The 20428-nt window shown below is 36.9% G+C and overlaps 1 protein-coding gene across 2 annotated transcripts in view; it reads right to left on the minus strand.

Annotated features, from left to right (window-relative positions):
- The window catches only part of UGGT2 (UDP-glucose glycoprotein glucosyltransferase 2), a 183971-nt gene that overhangs the window by 108931 nt on the left and 54612 nt on the right, over positions 1 to 20428 (minus strand). For both annotated transcript variants that reach the window (XM_082366069.1, XM_082366070.1), the window contains exons 11-12: positions 13206 to 13297; positions 8647 to 8797 (exon numbers count right to left, since the gene is read on the minus strand). In XM_082366069.1, coding sequence (XP_082222195.1) covers positions 8647 to 8797; positions 13206 to 13297 — 243 coding nt within the window. The remainder of the gene's footprint in view (positions 1 to 8646; positions 8798 to 13205; positions 13298 to 20428) is intronic.

Raw genomic sequence — 20428 nt, forward strand, 5'->3', positions numbered from 1 at the left:
GAATTCCAACAGAGAGTGACAGTCATACTGCGCTGTCCCAGTGTGGGGAAGATATATTTCCTACATATTGGGAAAGACAGAAGTGAAAGTTAGGGCTGCCAAACTGATGAGATTTGAGATGGGGGCAAGTCCAGCAGAGGAGGAAACTGCAGAGAAGAAACCCAAGAAATCTCCGCAGAAACTCCTCTCATTTGCTGACTACTAATCTACACATACACATGGCAACACGCCTTCCCCCGCAAAAAAGGCCAGGAGAAAACAGAAACGGGGAGGTTGAAGCTGCAGGCATAACATGTTACTGAAGAGACAGAGGTTGGAGTTCAAGGTGGAAGGACTTTGCTAAACACTGCACTTTCATTTGAGACCCAGTAGGGCCAGACGCTAGGAGTAAGACACAAAATAGAAGAACTCTCACAAAGCCTAAAATCAAGCCTCAACAGAATCAAGTAAGCGTCTGGTATCTGGACTGCCAGAACAGACCTTACAATTCTTTGCTTCTATAACTTTTCATCAGCAATTTCTGGTTCTTACCAAAAACTGTCATGCAAAAAGAAAAGGACCAAATATCAAAATGCAGGAGAAAAAACCAGACAATAGAAAGGGACTTAGGCAAGGACTTTAAAATAACAATTCATATACATTTTAAAAAGAACAAAAATAGATGGAAAGATGGAAACTTTTAACAGAGAACTAAAACCTATTAAAAAAAAAAAAAAGAACCAAAGGGATATTTTAGAATTTAAAACAGTGTCTGTAATTAAGAAATGGATAAACTTATCAGGTGGTTTTAATTGCAGACCAGACACAAAAGAAGAGACAGGGATTAGGAAACAGGATGACAGATCAACAGAATGTATATTAACTAAAGCAAACAAAAAAATAATGCAAAATCAAAACAAAGTGTAAGAGAGATGAGTGACACAGGCAAAAGGTCTAACATACCTGTAGCTCAAAGTCAGAGAGGAGAGGACAAATGGGACAACACAATACCTGAAGAAATGAGGGGGCTTTTGCAATAATCTAGACATGAATTTCTGGAGGGCTTACCTAAGCCAGAGGCAGTGGTTTTAGAGAGAAGGCAGAATTAAGAGACGCACACAAAGAGGGATGAAGAGGAGGGAGAAATCTAGGGTAATTCATGGCTTTCAGGGAGGAACACTGTATCAGCACAGAGACGTTAAGCTCTAAGAAGTAGGCTTTTCCAGGGGAGAGGACAGGAGAGCAGAGAAGGAGTTAACTCGGTTTCAGACATCCTCGTCCATAAGACATCTGATGGGGGATGACAGTTGACAGTTCTAACAATGTCTATTTTAGTGGTTAACAAGTATGATGGGTTCTGGGATTAGCTTTTTTCCATTAAATTTGTCTTGGTGGTACTGAGATAGAAGGGAGAACTTTAGTCTCCCTGGAAAAATCAGTAGTACTGTCTCTTATTTATGTTTCTGAGGTAATTCTTGCCAAGATGTGAAGGTAATGGGAACGGTTCTAAAGATCCTCACAATAGGCCAGGGGTCCTGTGAGAACTGGAACTCGCTGTAGACTCAGTCAGCAATGTCTAGATTAGTTAACGGTTTCTCCTGTGGGAATCCTACCCAGGTCAGAGAAGGCGGCACCATGTAGAGGAGGTGAATATCCGATCCCCTTGGTGGTGAGTTGTATTTTTTACTTCAATTATGTATCAGTCCCACTGAACTTGAATTAATGACTGGAGATAGAGTCACTTCTAATGTGGATCAAAACAGCTGCACGTGTTTATTTAATATGCAGATTCCTTGGTGCCACTTCAGGCCTACTAAATCATCCCCATTTAAAACAAGTGCCCTACATGATTATCACAAATACTAAAGTTAGAAAGCCAGAGAAATGGCCTAATTTACAGCCATGGGTGTTGGGTGGAGTAACTGAGGTAATATGTGGATCCATTTTGGAGAACTACTGAGACAACAATGGAAATCACGTTGACTAGGCCCACAGACACTGAACTGCCCCTTTCCTTAGTCTCAGGTGAATACACAAAAGCAGCAACAGTAACTGGGAGAGCGCCTCACGAACTCGCATGCAGAACTGGCACTGACACTCCAGTGACCTACCTCCATCCATTCTGTTGGTCATAACTTGGGCCTTTCTATCTACTAGGCTTCCAAGATACTGAAAAAAAGATACTGTTATTTACAGATTAGAACCTGGAAAACAATTTCCTGAACATCCAAGGAGCTATACAGGTCAACAAATAATCACATAATGGGTCATGTTGTTAGAGGCTGACTCTCCCTCTGAGAGAAGGGAAGAACTTAAAAGACTTACAGTTCACATCTTCTGGGCTCTCTCTGGGGAGCGACATTAGCTAAAATGGCTGAGTAAGGAACTCCAAAACTCTGTCCTTATACAAAAAATGGAAAAACTAGAAAATCTGTGGGAATGAACATTTTCAGAACCATGAAAACTAACCAAAAGCTTGCAGCAACCCTGAGAGTGTTTATTCAAGAAAAATGGCTGAATCTCAGTAAGAACACTGAGATGTGTGGTGCTGTAACTTCCCTTAGTCCCATCTCCTGCTCCCAAGCTAATCAGTAGCCTTGAAAATGACAGCTCACATTCCAGTACCAATATTATTGGAAGCAGTAGAATGGACTTTATTCTGAATGAATTCTAACTTTTTGTTTGAACTGTCTGGTGACTCCCTAGAAAACCTTCAGAAAGGTCTTGCCTTTATCCTGCCTAACTTGTGATTTGCCTAGTGTTAAAGCTGCTACTCTAATTTACGGAAAACATTTACAGGCAAATGTTTTAGTCACTCCTGAGACAAGAGAGAATAGCTGGGACACACAATAGAGTAACCACAAACTTAGTGAGGAAAGGCTGGGGAATGAGATGTTTTGGGAAACAGGGCTTTGAGAAGTTCTGACGTATTCCTGGAAATCTACAAGGCCATGTGCATGCCCAGGAACACGTGCATGCTCAGGAAAGACGTGAGAAGGCCCTACGTTCTTCTCACCCCTGGCTGACTTCCAAGCTCTATGCAAACAAGAATTGAAGGCTAATGCAGAGATGCAGACCGCTTGATTGATTGTTTAGCGTGTGCTGCTCCCCCTCCCTCCATGTGCCACACACACAGAGCCCCTGTGCAAAGACTGGGAGATTTTCTGGTTTGAGGCATGTAAGTAAATCTCTGTCCAATACTTAGCAGATGACCAGGCTAACATAACAGACACTTCTGTGGCCACACATGAAAAAGAATACAGACTTTATAAAATTAGTCACTAAACCAATAACAAAAACAACAGCAAACAGCAATAACAAACCCTGGGGAGGGGTGAGAATCTGACTTCCAGAAGTGTCACAATACAATATTCAAGATGTCCAGTATTCAACAACAACAAAAAAGGCAATGAAAAATCCTAAATTAAACATAAGAAAACAACTCCATTTATAGGGACATAAAAAAGGGTAAAATACTTAGAAATAATTTAACAAGTCTGAGACTTACACTGAAAGCTACAAAACATTGTTGAAAGAAATTAAAGAAGACCTAAATAAATGGAAAGGCATCCCATGTTCATGGATTGGAAGATGTAATATATTTCAATAGCAATATTCCTTAAATTGATCTATAGATTCAACAAAATCTCAATAAAAATTCCAGCTGTCTTTTTTTTCTTTTTAACAGAAATGGACAAGCTGATTCCATAATTCATAATGAAAGGAAAAGGTGCAAGGATGCCAAGACAATCTTAAAAAAGAAGAATAAAGTTGAAGGACTCAAAATTCCCAATTTTTAAAGTTACTACAAAGTTACAGTAAAAAAAAAAAACCAGTGTGGTGCTGGCATAAAGATAAGATACAGATCAACAGAATTGAACTGAAAGTCCAGAAATAAACCCACGTGTCTATACTCAACTGATTTACAACATCATTACTGGACGTGGACAGGGAAACTTGCCTTTATGACTGTGGGATCCACTGTGGTTGGCAAGTTACACTCTTAGCTAAAGAACTTATAAGCTCTGCCTGTGCCTACTGGTGCCTTTTTAAAAAAAATTGTATCACTATCATCTTGGTGACAATAACAAAAAATTAGAATTGTTTTTATATAATGACAAGTGGCTAGAGTGACTTGGGAACATTAAAGAAGAGAAAATTAAAGAAAGTTATAATAAACGCCCCAGGAATATGGCTACATCATCAACATCACAGTACAGAAAATAGTTGCAGGGGTAGTTTTGCTAGAATATGACCAAAGCTTCTGTCACTGTTCGTGGCCTGGCACAGTGAACTGAAAAGAAATTACAATCCAAAGGAGCCAAACATATAATCCTATGATTGTTTTTACTGACTCTTAACAAAATTCCAGTGACACCTGAGGTGATTCCTGATGTCTGAGACAGAGAAAGCTGGAATGGTAAATCAGGGATGGAAGAATACCAATGACCCTCAAATTCTTACTTAACTGTCAATTAGACCTTTAAGAAATAAACCACCAAGATTTTTTGAGGGGGAGGGTATAAACACAGAGGTCAGAAGTAATTTAACTCAGGGCCTCAGCTTTCTCTGTAAAGATAAAAAGTAAGTGGGGAGACAGATCCAGGGGAAAAAGAATTAAAAGCAAAGTATTGCTTTCATTCATGAATAACTGTTTTGACATTAAGATAATCAATGATTTTTTTTTTGGAGTGCTTCCTATTCAATAGGACCTGATGTATGTTGAAGATATTTAACAAAGTCCTGGTTTTTGTGGCACTTACATTCCACTGGAAGATTATTATAAACAAATACGTATCATATTGGGTGGTAGCAAATGCTATGAAACAAAAATAAAGCTTATGTGTGAGCTAATTTTGCTGCTCTAACAGACCAAGCTGAAGAGTACTGAGACCTCAGAGTTCTGTATTTGTGCCAGTTGATTTTTTTAAGGTATCTAGAGAATAAAGCCTCAGAAATAATTTTCTACTCAGGCAGGCACTTTCAAAGTGGAAAAACAGAAGCATTTAATTGAGACATGAAGCTTCCCTTAATAGTATGTAAAAAAGCTACTTTAAAAATTATTAGTCTTAAAAAGGAATGAAATTCTGATACATGCTACAATACGGATGAACCCTGAAAACATTATGCCTAGTGAAATAAGCCAGGCATAAATGGACAAATACTGTATGATTACCCTTACACGAAGTACTTAGACTAGGCAAATTCATAGAGACAAAAAAGTAGAACAGAGGTTACCGGGGACTTAGAGGAGAAGGGAATGGGTTTCTGTTTGAAATAATGAAAAAGTTCTGGAAATGGATAATGGTGCTGGTTGGACGAGACTGTGAATCTACTTAATGCCAATGGATTACACACTTAAAAATGGTTAAAAAAGCATTATCTTATGTATATTTTACCTCAATAAAAATTACTTCATGACACTCTCAGATAGAAGTTCCTTGTAAAAGAAAGCCTCTCGAAGGTGTCGAAGAGTTGGGCAAGAAAGGAGACTTTATAGCAGTACAGGAGGAGACTTTGTGACTCTGTGGGCGGTGGAGGCAATGGGAACAGCATCAGGGCTGCTCCCCATGTGAGTGACTGTCTTCCACAGCCAACCTTAGAGGGTCAGGATGTTACTTTATAAGTGGAGCTGGACAGTTTCTTTACAGGTCTATTTCTTATGTCCAGAATAGCCTTGAAAATTACTTCCCTCATTTTATCAGTGTGACTTACTCTCAGCATTCTTCTAAAAATGATCAAAAGCATAAATGCTTAAAATAAAAGGCACAAAGTATTAAGATTACTAACATGGTCATTCCTTTTCCTGATAAAACATTATTAGAAAAGATATCTGCTATTGAGTTTAAAGATATCCAAGAGAGAGTAAAATCGAGCTAATGAGAGAATATGGTCTAAAGAGTAGTAAAAAAACAGTATCAACAAACGAGTCATTTAGAAAATTGTTTTAGAAAATACGATGGTAACTAAATAACATATTTGGTTTGTCCTCAGTCTGAGGTCTCTGATGTTCAGGGAATATGGTAGTTCTTTGGTGCTGTTATTGTTCCATGATACTTGGATGGTGGACTAAGTCTATAAGTGGGACGGCTGTTCCCATAGGACAAAAGTAACTGTAACAACTGCAATACTTCAGAGGGAATCCCTTAAATTTTTACAGAAAAACAAACAGTATGACGTCCAGTGAAGTTATGTTTTTTTTCCCTTAAAACCTTTTTTTTCCTGATCATATAATAATGCCCATTGTTAAAATCTGAAATTTACAGAAAAGCATGAAAAAAAATACTGATCAAACCACATCACCCATTAGTAACTTAACATTTTGATAGATTTCCTTCTGATCCTCTGTCCATGTTTTCACATGATGATATCATATAAATCTATATTTTTTACTTTACATGAGGACACAGTCATTATCTCTGGTTATTAAAACATATCTATAAACATAATTTTGATCTCTGAATTATAATTGTGTGGTTATACAATTTACAACATTTCTGTTTATAGCTAACTCATTTCTATTTGTTTCAAAAATATGCAGTAATGATCATATCTTTGGATATAAAGATTTTTCTCCATTTCCTACTTCTTTATGGAAGTTTCCAGTGAAATTACTAGCTCAAGTATGTATGAACATTTTTTTAACAGCACCGCAGCCATAATTTTTTAAAAGGCTATGCCAATTAACACTCTCCATGTGTCCTTTTATCCTTCTTTTATAACTCATCAGTTAAGTTGTAGTTTTTATTATTAATTATTAAGACTATTTTATCACATAGTAGTTATTAAGATATTATCAGGGTATTTAAATTTTTATGTTATTATGAATAAATCATTATGTCTTCCAAATGGTTTTTGGAAAAAAAGCTTTTGATCTGTTTACAGTTACTTCAAACCCATATTACTAAAATCTCTTATAAATTATAAATGCTTCCCTTAAGGAGTTTTAGTTACATAATCTTATGTCATGCAACATTTTTATTTTCTCATTTCTAATAGTTACACTTTTTATAATAATGTTAAATCATATCAGTGACATGAACATACTTATATTATGTTCTAACTGGAATGCTTCCAGAGTTTCACTGTTAAAATTATGTTTTATGTTGGTTTGAGATTAGTATTTACTTATTCATTCAAGGAATATTTATATTTATTGCGTACCTACTACAGCCAGGGATATAATGGTGAGAGAAAAAATGGAAAAAATTCCTACCATCATGAAGTTTATATAGTCAAGTAAGAAACAAAGACATCACAAAGAACCACAGGATAAATGTAAAATTATAACTGTGCTAAGTATACAGAGCGATTGGTAGTTCTATAACGTAATAAATATAGATACATACATACACACACACGTGTGTGTGCGTGTGTGTGTGTGTGCGTGAGTGAGTGAGACAGAGAGAAAGAGAGGATTAAGTCAGCAAGCCTGGGTTGCCCACACCTTGCACATTCCCAAGAAAGATTCTCTAGGCTGGCTCCTGGGAGTTGAGGTCTTGGAATGTTCTGACTGATAAAGAGTGTTTTGCATGCTGAGGGCCTGCATGTTTGTATAGAGTTTTTACAAACGATATGATTTAGAATGAATACCTGCTTTTTCTCTCAGGGTCTGGAGTTTCAGTGACTAACATCAGTCACATGGCCATTATATGCTTAAATGCCAGACCCCTTTTAAAAACCCTGAACTCTCAGGCTCAAGTCAGCTTCCCTAGTAGGCAGCACTTTGCACGGATTGTCACACATCAAATTCAGCATGTCCTGTACAGCTCCACTAGGAGGAACTCCTGGAAGCTTGTACTTGGTTTCCTCTGGACTTCACCCCATGCCCTTTCTGCTTCTGATACTGCTTGGTATTCTTTTGCTCTAATAAATCATAACCATGAGTATAACAACTTCCAGGCCTTGTCAGTCACTGAACCTGAGGGTGAACTTGAGGATTCCTTGACACAATGCGTATATGAAATAATCGTCTACTTTGGATAGTTAAGGAAAGCTTCTCTCAGGAAGTATTGTTTGGAGCTGAAGTCTGAAAAAAGAGTAGGGGTTAATTGGATAAAGAGAGGAAGAACTGCTTTCCAAGCACGGGATAAGGGATCGTGGTAAAAAAGAATATGTCATAGTTTAAGATGTGAAAGGAGGAAGTAGGCCATTTACACCTATTAGGCCATATGATGGACTATTTTTGTGCTTTAAGCAAGGGAAAGTGACATGATCAGATTTCAAAAAAAAATTCACTTACGCTATAATACATGGACCAGAACGTTAGGAGGCCACTGCAACTTGTTAGGCAAGGTTTTCATTATATGAAGGTGGTATTCTTACATTCCTCAGATTTTAACGATTTGGTATTTTGTTGTTGCTGTTGCTCATGTGGTTATTCTGTTGTTCTCACTTGTTTTTATCTTTAAAGCTGGAAAGGATGGTGAATGAACTGAGCAGATATTCTCGTGAGGAAGTACAGAGAATACGAGGAAGGGGAAAGAAGATATAAGGGTGCGAGGGGAAGAGTCTGCAGTTTTACTTCTTCTTCTCACTGAGTTCTCCTACAACATCTTTCAAAATGCTTAGATTTACTCTAAAGCCTGCCAATATTTGGTTTTATGTTAACTCTGAAGTCTACTAAAGGTTTTAAAGCGAGGAATTAAAATAAACATGCATACTTACCATTATGGAAGAATGTCTAATATCTAATGCATAGGTATCTTCCCAACCATTTGAGCTTAACTTTAAAAATTCGCTCATATGTTCTTCTCTGATCCCAAGATTGCGAAGGCCATTCATCACTTTTCCTTCTAGTTTCAGCATATCCAAAAGACTTTATGTTTAAAGAAAAGAAATGTTTTGTTTTGATTTGCCAGAAATTTTTATTAAATCCTGTAAAGTTTATAGATTTCTCAAAGCATTAGAAACAAGTTTCACTGGTATTTTTATTAATAGCAGGAAAATACACTATTAAACTCAGTAACAAATAAGACAAGGAGTCTAACTAGTTACCCAGGGTAAACTTATGCTTAGGTTTTTTTTAAAGTGGTAACAAAATCTTTTTATTTAAAGGATAAGACAGCAAGGTATATTTACTATACTCTTCACTAAAGAAGTGAGGATATACTCACCACTGAGCAGGTCAAAAATGAAAGGAAAAAATACAGTAGGTCACTCTTTTGATAAAGCTACTACAAAAACAAGGTAAAATCAAACATGACCTAAAATATAAAATTTTAATGCAGGGGAAACCCCATTAAAGTAGGAAAGTTCACATCTATTGAGAATACATACTAAAATTTCTAATTACATATATAATAATAATTTGATAGCTCTTAAACATGTTAGAAAGTATTACTGCTAAAAGTAACAACATCAATAAATGACCCTACTGACAAAAAGTTAGGGCAGTTTGATTCTTTAAACTACTGTTTATCAAGTTCATTCTGTGTCTCAAAACAACCTCAGCAAGTCTCAAGCGATACCAATGAGGCTCAGAGAGGTGAAGCCTCCTGCCCAGTCACTCAGCCAGTCGAGTGGAACAGCTGGGACGTGAAGGCTATAGGAACGCAGTGCTTCCCTGTATCTGCAAAGACAGATAAGGCTGTATAGACTATGGTAAAGCATGTTCATGTTCATGTTTGAGAAGGTAAAAATCTACTAGGCAAGGAGCAATTTTGATTATTACTTTTTGAAACCAAGTGTTAAAATTTATATTTATTTTATTTAACCTAAGTGCTTCATTCAAAAATCCATTCATGGAAATCACTTCACCTTTCAGAAATGAAAAGAATTAGAACAAAGCAATATATGGGCTTTAGAGTACAGTTCTCGGGGAGGACTATAGAGATCTACACTTAAAAAGCAGAGATCTAACATCTAAACTCTTCAGAAGGCTGTTTTAGAAGCATTTCAAGCTGGTCTGTATGACATCAGCTCAGCACGTCCGTATCCTTGACTGTTCTGACCACTGCTTTACAAAGGAGAGTTTTTACCCCCTCCCCCCAAATCTATTAGAAGATGAGCGTGATAAAAAGAGCACTAGGTTGAATATCATAAATCACCAATAATAAGATTTAGTCGGGGCTATAACACTACTTCTTCATGTGGGGCTTCTTAATTCCTTTAGTCTAAATTTTCTCATTTGTAAAATAAGAATTTTGGATGGTATTGCCAATGTTCTCTCCATTTAAAAAATTTTATGATGCTTATTGATCTTATTGACTTTTGTGTGACAGAATTATAATATTCCTCATAGCTTTTGTAACTATCATCTTTGTTATCACAACCTAGTTTCCAAGGAAAACCACCAAGAGAAAAACTAGATAGAGTTACATGCTGTGGTACATTGAAAAGGGCATGAAATTTCAAATCCTGCAACTATTTGCTAGCTGTGTCCCTATCTTTATGTGAGATCTGAGTCTTTGTTTCCCCATCAATAAAAAGAGAATAGTAATAATCACTTGATAGGGTATTACGATTAAATGAGCACACAGTTGCCCTCAACAAGCACTAGTTTTTTCCTTGCTCTTCTCAAATCTTGAATTTTGCATACCAATAGAAAAAAACTGGTTCTTGAAATATGCTAGGTTTATTTATCAGGAAAACTTATATCTCTGGACTGTTAAATAACCTCTCATGCTTCTCCTTTTAAATAGTCACTATCTTTAAATTTGCTTAGAACCCTTCACTGGCTTCTCCTGCCCTTGAGACAAAAGGCCAACACCCAGAACCTGGTTTCACAGTCTGATCTTTGCCCACCTGCGTGACCTAAGCTTCTTCTAGTTCTTCCTCACTGCAGAGTCTGGCCACACTAGACCAGGCATTTTCTCAAATATGTCATGCTTGCAGAACCTCAGCTTCCCACTTTGCCTGATTCATCCTTAAATATCACTTCCTTGAAGAAATCTGATATGCACTGTCCCCATGTTCCATCAAGAACAAGTTTAAATCCCTGGAGTTAAAAGCTCTCAAAGCACTGCACTTTATCTTTTACAAACCTTACCACAATACAATTATTTAATATTAGTTATCCTCCTAGACTGTAAATTCTGCTTAAGCAAGATGTTACTGTCTTGTTCACCACTACACCCCCGATATCTAGCAGTCTCTACAGCATAGTAGGCATTCAGATATTAACCAAAACAAATTTTAATATTGACTTGATTTTATAAATATTGAATTTTAATGTTGCTTGCATTACAAATACATATTTAATCCAGAGCGCAAAAGAACTGTGAGCCAGACAACTTTATTAAGATATAGAAAAACTCCACAAGTGCGAATATCAAGACACCTTTGTTACCTCTGTCTTTCTGGTAGTTATACTGTAGTGATATTACTGAAGCAGGAACAGGCTGGCTATCAAAATGAGTAACATCCAGTATGTACCAGAGTCAGTTTCTTGAGTACTTGGACCTGACCAGAGTCTGGTCCATTCTGTGGCTGGGGTGACTATTAAGTAGCTCTAAGGCAAATGCATCTAAGGTAGATACATAAAACACATTTATGGAACTCCTCAAATTTCCTCGGTCCTACCTGCCTTTTTCCCTGGTCATTGCCACTCCCTCCTACTGTCCTGGTCTGCCTGGGGGTGAGAGCTAGGCTTGGACACAGCCTGTGTGAACCTGGGCTGACCTGACACTGAGGCACGGAGGCTCTGGCTCCTCGGGGATCAGAGGAAGAAGGGTTAGGGCGTGGGCGTGGTACCAGCTCTACAACCCAAAACGCGGCAAGGGTAGGAGATAGGAAGAAAGAGAAAAATGATTCCCCCTTCACTTTCTTTCCCAAATCGACAATGTTAGAGTACTGGTTGTAAAGCACCTCTCTCCAGATCCAGGATATAACTTAATAGGACATTTCCTTCCTCTCCTCTTTCCTGAATCATTCTCTTTCATTCATCACCCTTTTCACACTTTTTATTCTACATGCTCTGATCCTTCCTGAGAACTTCTTTCTTTGGTTGTTTATTTTGTGCTAAAAATGTCAGAAGATATAAATATCCTCACATATTTTCTTTTTTCTCCTTTAAGGGAATTGTAGTAGTTTTAACCAGTGATCCGATCAATGAGGAACAAAAATGTATCACACATCCTGCAGATCACTAATTACCAGGTGGAGGAGCCAAGGGGGCTCTATTTCTTGAATAACCTGTAGCCTTTCTAAATTACATGTCAAAGTGTTCCTGTTGTGAAGATTTCCTCATACACCGCCACAGAAAACTTTCCAAAATCTACCTACCATTTCTGCCCTCTTTTAAACCTATTTTCACTGTTCTTGAGCACAAATATAATTTCTGTCCTCTAAAGTTTACTGCCAGGAGCTAACAACTGCTCTTCTCTATGTGTAGTATTTAGCTTTTATATCTCAGATTAGTATTTTCCCAATATTAGGTCCAAAAATTCAACTAAATAAAAATAAAAGCCCCACTTGAACCCTACTTCTCAATCTTCCCTGTGTTTTCCTATATATTTCCAAGGTGCTTAGAAAATGAAACAAATGAACAATTAATTTAAGTTCAATAAAAGCAAATTGAATTCAATTAAAACTGAATATCTGAACTAAAGTACTGTGTTTACTAAATTCATTTTATATTCTAAATATGAATTTTAAAGTAGTTTTATGACTCTCTTTAAAAGTAAAATAAATTCAGTTTGACTTCTCTTCTGTTTGGCCCATGACTTTAATTTACAGGTCAATGGCCATGATAAATACAAGACTTTCTAATTCTGCACTAGAGCATTTTTGAGGAATTTCTTTAACCTAAGGAGATAGCATCCAGCCTTCTATAATTTCAAGTTTCTTTTCTGATAGATACAAGCACTTAAAATTCTTCCTGTTAGTTCTTTACTCAGGGAATGCATCTCATATTCCTTTCAGTTCTTTTCTGGAGCGTACAGCTCCTTAGCTACTCAGCTCTGTCCCAAGAAACTTCCCTGCTAAGTGATGGACCTACTTGTCAATTAAAGACAGTTTCGAATAATAGGACAAATATAGGTCTAGGATTCAGAAACTTCAATTTTCTCATCTGAACAAATTTCTCCAAGGTCTCTTCCAGTTCTGACATTCAAAGACAATTAAGAGAATATTCTACCAAAATAACAGAGTTGTTCTGCACAATCAAAAAGATATATTTGCTTTACCTTTAAAGTGATTATTTGCATTTTAACAAATACTAAATTCAGGACAAAAGTGTACCTTCATATATAAACCATAGTCTGTATCAATAATTCAATACTTACTTAAAAGGATCATAAGAATCCATATCAATATGAAGTCCATTTATATATAGACCAGCATCGCCTGGCTGAATTTCAAATCTATCTTGAAGATGCTGGAAATACAGAAAATAGTTAACCAAGTGATATAACCATAGCTGATCTATGCCAGGAGTTGGCCAACTATTTCTATTGAGTCAGATAGTAAATATTTTAGGCTTTGCCAGCTATATCATCTCTGTTGAACCACTCAACTCTGCCCTTGTAGCACAAAAGCAGTCACAGACAATTAACACATGAGCATGATTATGTTCCAATAAAACTTTTATATGTGTAAAGACAGGCAGCAGGCCACATTTGGCCTATATGTGGGTAGTACTGCCCACATCTGATCTAAGTGATGGGAATCTTAAAACAGATTAAAGACACAATACCTGAGTATTTTGATTTCGCAGTATGTGATATTAAATCTCTAATGCTACAACAATTACTTACCTATTACATTTTATACCGTGTGTGTGTGTGTGTGTGTGTGTGTGAACACAAACACTTAGAATTTGATAGCTGGCACAATCCTATTGTTTGATATCCCAGAACTCAAAACCTTGGTGTATGTGTAAATATTTAGCAATCATTTATAAATTCATAAGTTTTCATTAAAGCAGTGTTTCAATGTTCACTAACTTTTTATTAAGTAAATACTTCCCAAGTGCCTACTCAGTGCTAGAAACAACTCCAGGCACTAGAAAAAAAGGGAATGTCCTAGCCATATAGCATAGTTAGCAAGATCACGGTGAGGGAGTCAGATCTGGTTCAAACCCTAGTCTTGCTACTTACTCGTGGTAAGATTTAGGCAAATTTACTTAGTATCTTCCGTTAAGTCTCAGTTTCCTCATCTGTAAAATGGAATACTCACAAGTTTGTTATAAAGTTTTAATGTAATATATATCTGTGTCTAGTCACATATAAAGTACTCACAAATGAAGCTTTCATTATGACTATTACCAGAGTAGGCAAATTGATTTAGGAAGAAAAACAAAAGTTTTAATGTAATATATATGTGTCTAGTCACATATAAAGTACTCACAAATGAAGCTTTCATTATGACTATTACCAGAGTAGGCAAATTGATTTAGGAAGAAAAACAATTTCAAAACAGTGCATTTCAATGGCATCACACAATAAGTGACCTAAGAGAGATCTGTATAAATTATTCTGGAAAGACAGACGAAGCAACTAACTTGAAGAAGTTCAGAGGAGGCTTTACAGAGGTGAAGTTTTCTGTATGGTTATCGCTCACCATGACAGGCGAGCTACATATAGAGAGGGGAGAGGAGGAACTAAATTTGTAACAGTACAGAAAATCTCTCCATTTGCTTTATGCAGAATACTGGCAAGAGATTAACATGAGAGATTCAAAGGTGAAATTCTGATTTGTCTTTAGCTACTTCTGTGCCTTTCTATCAAATAGTTACTTTTTTCTAGGAAACTTGCATTCAAACTTCAAAGTCTATAGATGTCTAGTGAATCCACTGCCTGTTTTCCCAAAATTTGCATTGAGCCATCATACACATTGTCTCAAGCTCTCTCCAGCACCTCCTTTGTTTTAGGCATCACAACTAAAAGTAGAAAGCATATCAAACACTGATCTATACTAAACTGCTAATTCCCTCAAGAATTTTTATGCCAAGCACAGTCTTGAACAAAAAAGATGCTCAAAACAAGGGTAATAAGTTAAACTCAGCAAACTTGATGCTGAAACAATGTCAAAGAGAGGTATGTGTATTGGAACTGGTGGTGACAAATTCTTTCTTTTCCCCTCAAAGGGAGTAGCCTTAAACCCTGGCAAACTATCCCAAGTGTATGATTAAAGGCAGCCGTTCTCAAATCAAGGAGTAAGAATTTAGTTTCTAGCAATATGATGAACCAGAGATCCTGAAATCCTTCTACTAAAAGAAAATATCAGAAATGCTACATTAAAATATTAACATTGTCCTCTAAAAGAATGGTTTAACTTTTTAAATTAAAGATTTCACTTAAGAGTAGAGAAGAAGTGTGAATAAGAGTCCAAGGATATAACAAACACTGAAGGCCCTGCCCTGAGGAAATCTCAAGCATCCTCATCCTAGGTGGCCTAAAGTGTGAGTTTTTAAAGGTCAGTCTCAGGACAGGAGGCAGAGCCTTGGGCCCACCGAGGGCAAGCAGCAGGGTCAGAGATATCCTTGTGCACATAAGGAAGTGCTACACTCACAGTGAAGTGAAAGGTGACCTAGAAAACAAAATGTCCTGCAGAAACAGCATAGAAACTTGCTGAGTTCACCATGGTTCTTAATGGAGGAAGAACAGTCTTCCATAAGAATTCACAGCTTCTGGCCTATCTTCACATGAGTTTGAGGCCCAATTTCACACTATTTTGAAGGTCCAAAAAATACAAACAGCCTTTTAATTTAAAGTGGAATTAGGGGAATTCCCTGGTGGTCCAGTGGTTAGGACTCCGTGCTTCCTCTGCAGGGGGCATATGTTCAATCCATGGTCAGGGAATGAAGATCCCACATGCCCTGCGGTGCAGCAAAAAAATTAAAAAATTGAAAAAAAAAAAAGTGGAATTAAGTTGGGAGTGCTCATAAGCTTTGAGCAGAAACAAATTCAAATCTCCATGGACAAATATGACCTCATTAAAGAAAAGAGGGAACAATGTACAGAAATGTATCCCTTTAACAACCAACGGAGCTGCGCCATTAGTTGAAACTAAAAAAATTCCGATTGATTGGATTTCAGGAGACTGGTTGAGCATTATAATGGTAAATTGGTTTATAAACTTGTCTGGAGGTCCCTATGCTGGAACTACATGCATTCTGAACTTAAAATTTGAAGTCCAATCAGATGTAAATCTAATAATAGGAAGGGTTTTGCTTTTTTCTGGATGAGTGATGAGAGAAACTCAGATTCCGAAAAAATATATTTTACAGAAGAACTGTTGGAGAAGATATGCTAACCTAGGAATTTTCTCTAGAACTCCGTAAAATTTTCACACATTCTAAGTAATTAGTTGACATAATTAGAAAAGTGTGAGCTTTTATCTGAATTAGGTGTAATCTTTTACTTGGATTTTGTACTTAAATATCTGCATCTGGTTTATTTTGTAATTACATAATTGAAACAATCTGTTTCACGATACTGAAGCAAAAGAAGTTACCTGACCACCTGACCACCTGACCCCCTTCCCCATTTCCCCCCAACCAAAACAAATAAGTGTCATGAAATTTAATTAATATATTTAACAGTTCTTATGGTAAACAATGAGATACATATTGCATTGACATTGAATTTTAAATCATCTAAAGTAGACTCTGCCCAGTCTCTGAGCAAAACAACAATTATGAACTTCAAAGGGAAACTTGCTGTACTTTGGAGTTGAATCAATTGCTTCCTGAATAAAACCAAACTCAAATTCACTTATACAACTTCAGCATAGTCATGATATTTTTGGGATAATCTTTGCATGAGTCCAAAGTCAAAACGATGTAAAAACTATTCACAAAGAATTTTTGTTCTCATTCCAGCACCTTCCACCCTGTTCACCAGCCCCTACCCTTGGCCCATAGAGGTAACACATTCTTCCCCCAAAGTTTCTGGTTTATCCTTCTGGTGTTTCTTTATACAAATATAATACAAACACATATCTTGTTTTCCCACCAATAGACTGCACTAAGACTCACCAATAGAGTGCACTATCATACGTATGAATATTTGAAATCTGCTTTCTCAGTATAACTCTGATCTGCATTTCTCTTATTATAGAAAGATGAATCATCTATCTGTATATTTAAAGACCACTATTATTTCTTTTTTGTGTGTAAACCCTTTGTTTACATGTTTTGCAACAGTGACATGTTTTACAGGAACTGTACCATTTGGTGCGTATGGATAAGATGTTGGAGCAGTGACATATTTCCAGGGTGTTCATGTGGCCCATCCATTTTGGCTACATTAACACTGCAAGGGACATTCCACAATTTTTTGGCTTTCCGATCACAATCACCCCTTCCTTCTCCAAGGCTGGAACTCCCAGTTTAGTTACCTCCCACACACTCCACGCGTCAGTGGGTAACATGGACTACCAGCCCAGACACCTTTGCCTGGGATTAGTGACCGGAAAGCCATTATTCCCTTGTCTTTCTCTCAGTGTGTTCCGAAAGAGGCAGTAAACAAGACGGCCATATACAGTGTCAAGACTGACTTACTGAATAAATTCAAGGTTCCTTGCTCAGTAATCAAAGCTTGTTTCAAAACTGTTTCACTGCTAATTCCAAGCGGATGAGAAGTGGCCAAGGTGACAGCGGTGGGTGGCCCCAGCATCCCTGAGCAGGCTGGAGCACCTGGTGGCCAGCACAGATACAGGAGGCACAGTCTGTGCTGCTCCACACACAGGGCAGAGGTCCCTACGGCTCCTTTAATGTTTCAGAGGAATCCTGGCTATTATTCCTTGTCTACTTTTTCCACACGAATTTTTAGACTCATCTCGCCAAGTTTCAGAGGAAAAAAAAAAACACTCCAGGTTCTGATTGTATTTACAAATTAACGTAGAATTGACTTCATTGTAATCTTCCAGTACAAGATACGTCCTTCAACATGCCCTTAAGTAGACTGTCAAATTTTTCTTTATACAGGCTTTACCTACTTGTTAAGTTTATTCCTATATACTTTTTGTGTGGCTGTTGTAAATGGAGTCTTTTCTTACATTATAACTTTTAACTAGTTGCTTGCAATACATGGAGCCTATTGATTTTTTTTTTTAATTTTAACCAAGGTTCTTTAATGGAGAAATGAGTACCAGGTATAAAAGTTTGAGGGCATATCTCTAGTTCAACATTTCACCATCTTGTCCAAAATTCTATTTTGGAGATTTTTTTTTCATTTTTGTATTGTTAAACTTTATGCCATTCCTCTGATACTACATAGTACATTCTAGATTGTTAGAATTATACAAAAGTCTGGCAACTTCACTGCTGTGAAAATTGGAACTACAGAAATAACATTATAAAAGAACTTAATACTATTTTGTTTATATAACAGTCTTTCAAAATGTAAGTGTAAAACTTTATTATTACCATAAATTGATGATAACTCCAAGTAAAGTAATAATTTAACAAAATGATAGACATAGTTTAAAATATTGAGAATTATTTTCATTTAAAGTTAAAGTCACTAATATCAGTCTAGTAGATTATGATATTCTCTCCCTCTTTCTGACATACTCCAACTGTCTTACGTATGTAAATATAGATATTTATGTATGATGTATTTTTCTCTGTGTGTGTATATATAAAAATGTGGGTTTATGTATAGGTACATATAAATATGTGAACACTTAGCAGAGGGGCACAGTTACTGAGGCGGACATTGTGCTAAGTCACTTTATATTCTCATTTAATCCTCCTAATAATCCAGTGGAATAGGTACTATTCTTTTTTTCTTTTTTTTGGATGCATAGAACTGATTAGCTTTTATTCATATTACAAAGAGTTCTTTTCTTTACAAAAATTATCTTTCTGTCTTCTTTTTTTTTTAACATCTTTATTGGAGTATAATTGCTTTACAATGGTGTGTTAGTTTCTGCTTTATAACAAAGTGAATCAGCTATACATATACATTTATCCCCATATCTCTTCCCTCTTACATCTCCCTCCCTCCCACCCTCCCTATCCCACCCCTCTAGGTGGTCACAAAGCACTGAGCTGATCTCCCTGTGCTATGCAGCTGCTTCCCACTATCTATCGGTTTTACATTTGGTAGTATATATATGTCCATGCCACTCTCTCACTTTGTCCCAGCTTACCGTTCCCCCTCCCTGTGTCCTCAAGTCTATGCTCTAGCAGGTCTGCATCTTTATTCCTGTCCTGCCCTTAGGTTCATCAGAACCGTTTTTTTGTTTTTTGTTTTTTTAGATTCCATATACATGTGTTAGCATACAGTATTTTTCTCTTTCTGACTTAACTTCACTCTGTATGACAGATTCTAGGTCCATCCACCTCACTACAAATAACTCAATTTCGTTTCTTTTTATGGCTGAGTAATATTCCATTGTATATATGTGCCACATCTTCTTTATCCATTCATCTGTTGATGGACACTTAGGTTGCTTCCATGTCCTAGCTATTGTAAATAGAGCTGCAATGAACATTGGGGTACATGACTCTTTTTGAATTATGGTTTTCTCAGGGTATATGCCCAGTAGTGGGATTGCTGGGTCGTACGATAGTTCTATTTTTAGTTTTTTAAGGAACCTCCATACTGTTCTCATTAGTGGCTGTATCAACTGACATTCCCACCAACAGTGCAAGAGGGTTCCCTTTTCTCCACACCCTCTCCAGCATTTATTGTTTGTAGATTTTTTGATGATGGCCATTCTGACTGGTGTGAGATGATATCTCACTGTAGTTTTGATTTGCATTTCTCTAATTATTAATGATGCTGAGCATTCTTTCATGTGTTTGTTGGCAATCTGTATATCTTCTTTGGAGAAATGTCGATTTAGGTCTCCTGCCCGTTTTTGGATTGGGTTGTTTGTTTTTTTGATATTGAGCTGCATGAGCTGCTTGTAAATTTTGGAGATTAATCCTTTGTCAGTTGCTTCATTTGCAAATATTTTCTCCCATTCTGAGGGTTGTCTTTTCCTCTTGTTTATGGTTTCCTTTGCTGTGCAAAAGCTTTTAAGTTTCATTAGGAGCCTATGGATTTATATATTTGAATTGTGCATTCTATTATCTTTTGCTATGGACTGAATTGTGTTGCCCCACCCCAAATCCATATGTTGAAGCCCTGAACCCTCATGAGACTGTATTTGGAGATGGGGCTTAAGGAGGTAATTAAGGTTAAATGAGGTCATAAGGGTGGCACACTGTGTGCACACAGAGGAAAGGCCATGTGAAGACACAGCAAAAAGGCAGCAGTTGACAAGCCAGGAAGAGTCCATATCAAATACAGAATTTGCTGAAACTCTAATCTGGGACTTCCAGCCTCCAGAACTGAAAGAAAATTAATTTTTGTGGTGTAAGCCGCCCAGTCTGTGGTACTTTGTTATGGCGGCCCAAGCAGACCAACACACCTTTCTACATCTAATTTTTGTTTTTAGTTGATTCTCTTATATATTCCTCACCTTTCCCCAATTTTTATACTTCCAATATACTTCTCTCGACTAATGATGTGGGCTAGTAAGTAATACAATAATAATTACAGTGATGATA

Source organism: Balaenoptera borealis (genome assembly GCF_965194805.1).
Source record: "Balaenoptera borealis genome assembly, chromosome: 18".
Classification (NCBI taxonomy): domain Eukaryota; kingdom Metazoa; phylum Chordata; class Mammalia; order Artiodactyla; family Balaenopteridae; genus Balaenoptera; species Balaenoptera borealis.